This window comes from Otolemur garnettii, unplaced genomic scaffold (genome assembly GCF_000181295.1).
Source record: "Otolemur garnettii isolate 467f Iridium unplaced genomic scaffold, OtoGar3 scaffold00044, whole genome shotgun sequence".
Classification (NCBI taxonomy): Eukaryota; Metazoa; Chordata; class Mammalia; order Primates; family Galagidae; genus Otolemur; species Otolemur garnettii.
Genome location: NW_003852439.1, coordinates 11,335,001 through 11,345,512, shown reverse-complemented (window position 1 = coordinate 11,345,512; position 10,512 = coordinate 11,335,001). Strand labels below are relative to the sequence as shown.

The 10,512-nt window shown below is 43.0% G+C and overlaps 1 protein-coding gene across 7 annotated transcripts in view; it reads right to left on the bottom strand.

The window, feature by feature from the left end:
- The window catches only part of UBN1 (ubinuclein 1), a 36,561-nt gene that overhangs the window by 15,914 nt on the left and 10,135 nt on the right, over positions 1-10,512 (bottom strand). For all 7 annotated transcript variants that reach the window (XM_012805808.1, XM_003790847.2, XM_023513753.1 and 4 more), the window contains 3 exons: positions 9,644-9,747; positions 8,514-8,952; positions 160-230 (listed from right to left, as the gene is read on the bottom strand). In XM_012805808.1, the coding sequence (XP_012661262.1) occupies positions 160-230; positions 8,514-8,952; positions 9,644-9,747 (614 nt within the window). The remainder of the gene's footprint in view (positions 1-159; positions 231-8,513; positions 8,953-9,643; positions 9,748-10,512) is intronic.

Sequence of the window (10,512 nt, the reverse complement as noted above, 5' to 3'; positions counted from 1 at the left end):
AAAAAAAAAGAAAAACAATAGTGAAGCTGTATTAAATCTAATTCTTCCATTATTTAATTGGTGGTTACCTTTATATAGTTCAATTGTACTCCCATTCTCCCCTGGCCAGCTCAACCCAGGCATAGTGAAAGCAGATACAGACAAACAAACAGTACTCACTCTAACAGGATTCCATTAACATCCTGGGTGAAGAACTTCTGTCTGCTCTCTCCCTCGGCAGCTCTGGCAGCCTGGTTCACAGCAGACAGTAACAGCTGTTAGTGTACTTTACTCCCACAGCCCTTCCACTCACCTGCACACACAAGAGCCGTGACTCTATAAAGAGCACCTGTTGATAAAATCCTCACCATTACCTTTCCAACTCTGCCCTAATCCCAGATAAAGTTCACCTGTGATCAATACGCTCTTTTTCAAATGCTGCTGCAGCATCTGTAGTCTGTCCTTCCCAGGACTCAAAATAACAGTCTCATAAAGGAAGATCACAAAGTCAAAGCAATCATGATGCATTTGGTCAGAGGCCAATCCGGGCAGCTAACTCCTGTGTGCATGCTGAATCAACTGCACCATGGCTGGAATTTCCACACGTTTATAGTACAAAAGCAATCAAGAACTCCAACAAACCTACAACTTAAAGGCCTGGGGACACTTCATTACTGGTTAATCATGATAATATCAATGTGTGACTTTAGCATTTAAGGACATTATAGTTCTTTGAAAATTCATAATCTACTTACAGTATACCAAAATTCTATTACCCTGACCATTTGAATAATACACCATACTACCTATTAATACAACATTATAGATATTTAATATACAGCATTCATGTGCTTTCCATGAGAACACAACACTCTGGGGAGCAGGCTTAGAGACTCCTAAAGAGAGCAGAAGTCTGAAAAGCAGACCCTGTTAGTCTACACCAGTGGCTCCCATACTCTACATATGGGAACTACTTGGGCAGCTTTTCCTGCCCCAGATCAATCAAATCACAATCTCTGGGGACAAGACTCAGAAATGGGCACTCTCTAAATGTGGGTCAAGCACCAGTACTCCTTTGAAGTAACTCTGGTGATGCTAATAACGCAGTGGGGGCTGGGAACCACTGATCTCAACCCAGCTGCTGGTCTGAAGGCTTCAGATAAAATTTTTGACATCAGATTTACTGTATAATAACAACAGCAAACAAGAGTGGCAAGGTGACTAGAACAAAAAGGACAAATCTTGATCAAACCCTCTGTAACTATAGACTGCTAACCTCCCACTGCACTCCAGCACCTCCTCCTTGCCTTCCTCTCCTTGCATCCTCTAGGATCTCTTTCAGTCTCTCTGCCTCCGTCTTCCTCCACTAGCTCCTTTCCTGTAGATCAGTGGTTCTCAACCTTCCTAATGCCGCAACCCTTTAATACAGTTCCTGTGGGTTGTGACCCACAGGTTGAGAACCACTGCTGTAGATGAACCTCCAAAGTTCTTTCTAAAATCTTCTCGGATCGGCGCCTGTGGCTCAAGTGGCTAAGGCGCCATCCACATACACCTAAGGTGGTGGGTTCGAATCCAGCCCCGCTCGCCAAACAACAATGACAGCTGCAACCAAAAAACAGCCAGGTGTTGTGGCAGGCAGCTGTGGTCCCAGCTACTTGGGAGGCGGAGGCAGGAGACTCGCTTGAGCCCAGGAGTTGGAGGTTGCTGTGAGGTGTGATGCCATGGCACTCTACCCAGGGGGACAGCTTGAGGCTCTCTCTCAAAAAAAATAAAAAATAAAAATAAAATCCACTTCTCCTAATAACTTCTTCCCTTCTCATGGCTTCAAAATAACACATATACATGAAGTTGCTCAAATCTAAATCTATAAGCCAGTAATTTTCAACTAATGTGCCAGGAAAATTTTTAAACATCATTAATTAAATTATTTTTGAAAGAAGTACAAAGCACAGTAAGTATATTCTTTTTTTTTGATCAACATAATTAAGTGTACTATGTAAGTTTAACTATAGGTTCAAGTGTGGTGTGAGATAAAAAAGGTTGAATAATTATCTCTAAGTAATTTCCAATTATAATCACCCCTTGGTATATTCAGGGGATTGCTTCTAGGATCCCTTACATATACCAAAACCCGACCATACCCAAGTCCTCGCAGTAAAAGCTGAGGAATCCAACTACACAAAAGGCCAGTTCTCTAGATTGTGCCAAATCCCTATGTTAGTGGACCTGTGGAATTCAAATCCGTGTTGTTCAAGGGTCAGCTCTACTTACGTGAATAGATGAACCTCTGCTATGCAAACTCAACTTAAAACAGACCCATTGACTTCTGCTCTTCTTCCCGTGTTCCCCACTTGTAAAAATCATACTCTAACTTTCTTAAAACCATCCACTCCCTTCTTTAGAAACCAGCTATAGCTCTTCCCAAGCCTAGAATCAAATTCAAGCTCCTTCACGTGGACTTTAGGATCACTCCAGGATCTGGCCCAGCCATCCATCAACTCACCCATCCTCAGTTCCACTATCTGCCTTGCTATAGGCCCAAGTTCCCCTGTGGCTCCCTCTAGGCCAATTCTAATGTGCCCCTACAGAACTTCTCTTGTACCTCAAGTCTGGCTGTCCACCTGACCGTCCACTTAGCAATCCAAACATCATAGAGCTTATTTTATTATGTTTATCCTACAGTCTGCTGATTACATCTCTATTGGTCCACTTACGGGACAAGCTCATAAAGGACAAGAACTGAATCTCATTCATCAATATTATTTCCCCCAGCTGCTTATCACATAACAGATATTTAGTAAATGTTGACTGAGTGAATGAATGAACGAACAAATGAATAGGTATCACTGTAAGACAGTATACCAGAGGAAGAAAAGCTTAATACCAAACAACCAAAAATAACCTGGAGAAGATACAAAATTCAAGCTTTTAAAGATCCCCTGGATAAAGAACAGCCTGAGATGAAAGGGGTGAAATGGATGGATGGATAACAGAGGAAAGAGCATGACTTCATCCATTTGTGGGCCAATTTCTTACACTTTTAGAAGCACTTAGAATTTTACTTTGGCACTTGGAAGGTACTGGATTTCTGATATTAGTCTGAAAAAAAATCAAATGGAGTTACTCTTTTGCTTAAACTTATACTGCTACTTATAAGACAGAATTAATATGAAGGCACTTCTGGATCTTAAAACTTTAAAGTGCATTTCAAATGGCCCATTGTTGGTCAGATCCATCAACAGTTTAAGTTTCCAATCAAATTTATTTTTAAATACCCAGTTTTCTAATACTTCAGAAACTTTCTACCTATGTAATCTGTGAATAGATTTTTTTTTTTTTTGAGACAGAGTCTCACTTTGTTGCCCTCAGTAGAGTGCCCTGGCATCATAGGTCACAGCAACCTCAGACTCTTGGGCACAAGCAATTCTCTTGCCTCAGCCTCCTGAGTAGCTAGTACTCCAGGGGCTAGCCACAATGCCCAGCTATTTTTAGAGATAGAGTCTCACTCTAGCTCAGGCTGGTCTTGAACTTGTAAGCTCAGGTGATGTGCCCACCTTGGCTTCCCAGAGTGCTAGGATTACAGGCAAGAGCCATTGCACCCAGCCTCTTTAAATAGATTTTTCTGAAGCCTTTTGAACTGCATACACAGTATCACTGACGATCTGGTTTTATACTGAAAGTAATTAGTTTAACTGCTATAGTCTTAAAGTAAATCTATTAAAAGAGCAACTAGATACATACCTGATCTTCTAGAAATAAGTTAGGTCCCTCACCTCTTATAAGAGACACTCTTATCCCAGTAGTGGTATAAATTAATCAGCATTAATTAACTAGGAAATGAAGTTAAATCTAATACCCCATCATGCTGACTTACAATAGTCCCAACAGCCTTTTAATAAGCTTTGTTATTATAAGAAAAGCTATTGGGGTGGAGGGAGGGGTAAATGGTGTGCTCTCACCTAACAGGCACAATGTAGGGGTACTGGCCCACCTCCTGGGTGAAGGGCTCAACTACAACTTGAACTTTACCTAACAAACACAATGTAACCTAATTGTTTGTACCTTCATTTTTTTTTTTTGTAGAGACAGTTTCACTTATATTGCCCAAGGCACTCTGCTCACAGCAACCTCCAACTCCTGGGCTTAGGCGATTCCCTTGACTCAGCCTCCCGAGTAGCTGGGACTAACAGGCACCTGCCACAACGCCCAGCTTTTTTTTTTGTGCAGTTTGGCTGGGGCTGGGTTTGAACCTGCCACCCTCGGTATATGGGGCCAACGCCCTGCCCACTGAGCCACAGGCGTTGCCCTGTACCTTCATATTAATCTGAAATTTTTTTTTAAAAAAAAGAAAAGCTGGCTCGGCGCCTATAGTTCAACTGGCTAAGGCGCCAGCCACGTACACCTAAGGTGGCGGGTTCGAATCCCCAGCCCGGACCCGCCAAACAACAATGATGGCTGCAACCAAAAAATAGCCAGGCGTTGTGGCGGGCGCCTGTGTTCCCAGCTACTTGGGAGGCGGAGGCAGGAGACTCGCTTGAGCCCAGGAGTTGGAGGTTGCTGTGAGCTGTAATGCCACGGCACTCTACCCAGGGGGACAGCTTGAGGCTCTGTCTCAAAAAAAAAAAAAAAAGAAAAGCTATTGTTGCCTTTTAGCATCTAACTCAAAATCTTACATACCATACCCGTTTTTGCAGAATAAACTGAAAGCTGGCGTGACTTTCTTTTTTAAAACATCAAATAAGTTTTGGGCTTTTTTCCCCCTCTACCTTATTCTTTTTGGATCCATCTCTCCCTGCATTTCTTGTGATGCAGGAGGTCTACTCTGCAGGACAGCAAAGTAAGAGGAGAAGGTGGCATAGGGTATCTGTTTCACTTCTGTTCTTAGCATTGTCCCTGTTTTATGCCTGACCGAAGAGGATCAAAATAGGCCTGGGTCATCTGTATGGCCCAGGCTGAGTAATTGCCAAACTATTTCAAGACAGTCACCTGAAGGGGTATCAAACCTGAGTTTGATCTACATTTTCTAATAACTAAGACAAAAGATGCAGTCAATGCATGTAAGTGAAGACAGATACGGCCATCAAACTGCTGGATTCCCTGGGGCTCACAAAAATGTACAGTAAGAAATGAAAGATAAGCTAATGAGAGAACACTAAACACAGCATGGGCATCCACCCAGAGGTCCTCTTGGAGGACCTCTCATACATATGTCTTCAAAGATATTTTTTAAAGTTCTAAAAAATATACTTAGTTAGAAGATAAATTGAATTTTGCTTCCCACAAAGAAAAGGTTCAATATGCATGGGTTTAGAATCTGCTATGTACAGTGTAGATTGCAAAAGAGGACCACAGATTACTCCTATGAAGAAATTCCTCTGACCCAGAGAGGTTGCACTCTGGTTCCCCAATTCTTTGTACCTGGGCTGCTCTTATGACTTATTTTGACCAAGAGTGTAGTAGAAGTGATATGATACACACAATCTGTAAGGCTAGATCTCAAGGGCCTTGGGGCTTCCACCATTACCCTCTTGAGATGTTGTCCTAAAACCACCATGCCTTGAAGACCAGGATGATGGACCAAAGAGAAAAGGCACAGCAGAACCTGGCAACTTGCCAGCTGGATGCAGCTGCAAGAGAGCCAGGATAGGATCAGAAGAGGAACTGCCCAGGAAACCCAGGTCAGGAGAAATCAATCACTATATTAAGCCAAAGTTTTGGCGTAGTTTTGTAGACAGCAATGGAAACTGATACATGTATTTAGGCCAAGATTTAAAATCTAACCAATCGTAACATTAAGGAAGTAAGAGAAAAACAGAAAAATAAGGAGAGTAAAAAAGTGAAAAACACATAACACTGCTAATGTTATAGTTAAATACATCCAGTTTAATTTGAATTATGAAAGTGCAATGCCTATTTCAAGATCTAGATGGGGCTCCTTACCAAGGTCCCAAATATCCATGTGTAGCTTTTAGAATTAAATGCAATTTTTTTATACAAATGCATTCTTTCCCTGGAAAGACCATCTTTCCCAGCAGGGAAAGGGTGTTGGGGTTCAGACCACTCATGCACACATGCAGGAGGCACTGAGTGCTCCAAGTGCAAGGCCATGGTCAGGACAGAGTACCTGGAGACCCTTTGGAGTAGCATTAAGTAACTTTCTTTTTTTTTTTTTTTTTTTGCAGTTTTTGGCCACGGCCAGGTTTGAACCTGCCACCTCCGATATATGGGGCCGGCACCCTACTCCTTTGAGCCACAGGTGCCTCCAGCATTAAGTAACTTTCTAAAATAAGCCTGGCCAGGGCTGGGTTTGAACCCACCACCTCCGGTATATGGGGCCGGCACCCTACTTGCTGAGCCACAGGCACCACCTTAAAATAAGCCTTTTTAATGCAACCATTAAAAGTAATGAGGGCTTGATAATAATATTTATTAAGTGAAAAAAGTAGACAATTATTCACAACTATAATTACAACTACATAAAAACATAAACACAGAGGCTAGAAAGGAATATGCAAATAGATTGTTGGGAGAATCAATCGCATACACTTTCCACTCATTTTTCAAAGCTTCTTACTGCTGATATAGAAAGGCAATGTAAAGACTAAAGTACCAACTTCATACTTGAACACTGTACTTTCAAAGCCAGAACAGCAGCCTCTCCTGGTCACCACTTGTCGATGGGAACCAGAATCCTGCCATTGTCATGCCCAAGAGCTAACTGGCACGTGGCAACCACTGAGGAGGGACAGCTTACCAAACCAGGAGTCCACGCAGTGCAGCTTTCTTGCACTCTTTCAGGTTATACTATTTCATCTCCACTAAATTTGTCCCTATGTTTACCAAGTAAGTGAAATAATGAGTTTAAGTAATCAGACTAAAACACAAGCAATGGTAGGTATGGGGACACATCTAAAAATCTGTTTTGACTTTTCTCTAAAAAATAACTATATATTGTCACATAAACCTTAAATTATTTAACAAGATTTCAGAAGCTATAAAACAATTTGATTACAAACCAGAGGATTGAAAAGAACAACGAGAAATGCTTTTAATATAAATTCTGAGAGCAAATATAGGACAGCAGACTCAAACGTGCCAAGTTCAGAGTCAACTCCCCACTTCAGTGTCATATTAAGATATACTTGGTATCCCTGACATGGCACAATTCATTTAAATCATTACATTCAAATAGAATATTTGTATGTCCAACGCTGCCCATGAATTAACAAAGATAAACTAAAAATGTGAGTAAGATATATGATTTGCTTTGTATGTTGTGTTCACGTATTTTTTTAGAAGTGAGAAAATCATTTATACCAGTACTTTTCCCTGCCCTAAGACATAAGGGATGGGCAGGTAACAGTGATTCTGAAATGATAGGAGAATCACTGGTTTAAAATCTATAGCTATAGAGTATAAATGCCATGGAGCTGCATTACAACTTGTGATGCTTAAGGTAAAATGTTATTTTAACTGAAAGGTAAATGTCATCAGAACTAACAATCCATGTGTGGTTTATAATTAGAAATGTATTCCTGGGGTGGCGCATGTGTCTCAGTGGGTAGGGCACCAGCCCCATATACTGAGGGTGGCAAGTTTGAAACCAGCCCCAGCCAAACTGCAACAAAAAATAGCCAGGCATTGTAGCAGGCACCTGTAGTCCCAGGTACTTGGGAGGCTGAGGCAAGAGAATCGCCTAAGCTCAAGAGCTGTAGGTTGCTGTGAGCTATGATGCCATAGCACTCTGCTGAGGGTGACAAAGTGAGACTTGTCTCAAAAAAAAAAAAATGTATTCCTGAATCAATAGTTCTTAGCACTTAGGGATCCATATCTGAGCACTGGAGAGAACAGCAGCAATAGCTGCCATGTGCTGAGGGTTGTTACTGTTGTTTTTAAAGAGGCACAGACAGCATTCAAAGTTGAGCTCCCTTTCACTGATCACAATTTAGGCACTCCTGTAATCACTAAGCAATACTGATGACACATGACGTAAGGGAGCAACTGAAACCGAGTGGCAACAAAGCATATACTCTAAAGTGTGACCTACATGCTTACAAACTTTTGTCAGTTTTCAAAACCTTCAAAAGCAGCGGTTCTCAACCTGTCGAGATCTACAGGAACTTGTCTTAAAGGGCTGTGGCATTAGGAAGGTTGAGAACCACTGTTCAAAAGAATACCAAGAATGTGACTCTCTGACTCAGCTGCCTGCTACCAACATCAGTGTCAGTCTAGTGCACAAAAGATAAGGTACTATGTGGAAACAAACTGACAGGCAGAAAATAGAAAAACCGTCCTGGAAGAAAGTAAATTTTCCAAAAGTGAAGAAACCAAGAAAGGCCTAAAAATGATGCCCGATGAGCAAAACTTACACTGTTTCTTCACTCAGGATGAGAAGAGAGGTTGGAAAAAGCATATACTTTAAGTGCCAACTCACTAAAGGTTTCTCTGGGCATCAAGCTTCACACGGTGCAGAACCAACGTCAATCTGCCCGAACCGCTTCCAGGAAAGCCCAGCCACATTGTGTCAACCATACCTGAGTCAGTTCCTTAACGCGTCTCTCCAAGGGTGCTGGTAGGCCTTCAGGGAGAGAAGAGGGCTGCCTGAATTCCTGGTCCAATCCCACCCCAAGGGAATCGCTTCCATCATCCATATCACGGAAGGGGCTGCCTTCTGGAGACTCACTAAGCAGCTGCTCCAAGTCCAAATCAGTCAGTGAGTCCATGGCAGTGGCTGCCTGGAGCAAATCATTGTCAGAAGTGGAGCCGAAGAGCGAGAGCAAAGGATCAGAGGTGCCCTCCAATTCCCGCAGGCCCTGAGCTTCCACCGATGAGACCACTATAGGCTTATGCTCTTCCTCCCTTTTTTTCTGAGCCTCTTTCTCCTTCTGAAATTTCTTTAGCATCTCTTTAACGCTTAAAGCCCCAGAATATTTCTTTTTCTTCTTCTCCTTACTGGCATTGAGAGCTGTGAAGCTGCAAGCAAGAGGGAAACTTGTTACTCAGGCTGCAGGACACCTTCAAAGGGAAATTCAAGAGGCCTTCACCCATCCCAGGGCAATGGTCTCCAGGACAGCCTCAGTCACAGTCCACCCTGTTATCACTCCTCCCTCCTCTTGGCATATGGAGCTCGTTCTTGCTTGAGACCAAAGCTTGAGAGTTAATTCAGGTTAGCAAAACAGTGTCACATAACGCTAAATTTCCGATGGGTTTTTAGAAACCACTGCCAGGCTGAAATAAAAGGTTGCAAAAGGGGAGTTGGGGGAAGCAAGAAAAGTATTTAAGAGAAAGCAGGAGCAGCAGAGAACAGCAGCAACTTGAAGAGCAGCTGGGAGTGAGACCAAGTGAGAAGGAAGCATGACCACAGAAGACAAAGGGAAACAGCAGAGACAAGAGAACTGGGGCAGAGAGAGGAGTGCCCAAGAGAACAAGAAATATCAGCAGTCACACAGTGACAGAAATAGCTGCCAACACTGACAGTGGAACTATATGACACACACAGAGGTGAGCATCAATGCCCGGAATGGCACTGCGGAAGGTGTGAGGAGCCCAGGAAGGCCAGGCCTGCCGCCTCTTCTGAAGCTGTGGGGAGGAGGTGAGTCAGCTCCCAGGTGTCCTGCCCTAACAGTTCAGACGTTATCCTAGCAAAGAAGCTGCTGCCTCTCACCCGGCTTTGGAAAACTTGGACTTTTTCGATTTCTTCTCCTTGTCATAAGTGTCATCTTTTTTCTTCTTCTTTATCTTCTCACCACCTTCCTTCAACTTCCGCTTCTGAGAATTAAAGACAAGGCACAGTTACACAGCTCCCTAACTCAGGGAGCAAGTGCACTCACTACACAGCACTGGCCTTGCTCCGCCCTGGGCACATCTTGAGACCTGTCTTATCTCCTTTATAATGAAAGCTCTCAGATCAGTCCCTGGACCACAAACCCACAGTATTCCCACTGATGTGTTTCCTAGAAACACTTGAGGCTGAGACAACAGTGACCATCCTGGAGCCTGAAAACCTTCTAGTTTGAAATAAACTGTATGTGGGCCCTACCTCTTGTTTTAAACACACAGGCAGAGGTAGACAGATTTTTTTTTTTTTGAGGCAGAGTCTCACTTTATTGCCCAGGCTAAAGTGCCAAGGCATCAACCTACCTCACAGCAACCTCAAATGCCTGGGCTCAAGCAATCCTCCTGCCTCAGTCTCTTGAGTAGCTGGGACTACAGGCACCCGCCATAATACCCAGCTAATTTTTCTATTTTCAGTAGAGGTGGGAGAGGTCTCACTCTTGCTCAGGATGGCCTGAAACTCCTGAACTCAAGAGATCCTCCCACCTTGGCCTATCAGAGTGCTAGGATTACAGGCATGAGCCATTGCACTCAGCCAACTTTTAAAATATATTCATCTTAATAGTAACCAGTGGGATGACAGTACTGGGAACTGAAGTCCTCTACATGTTCACAGAAGAGGTGAGCAAGGATGATACACAATCCCTTACTCCACACCCTTGACTGCTCTTGTCCCACTCTGTGACCACCTCAAGAAAC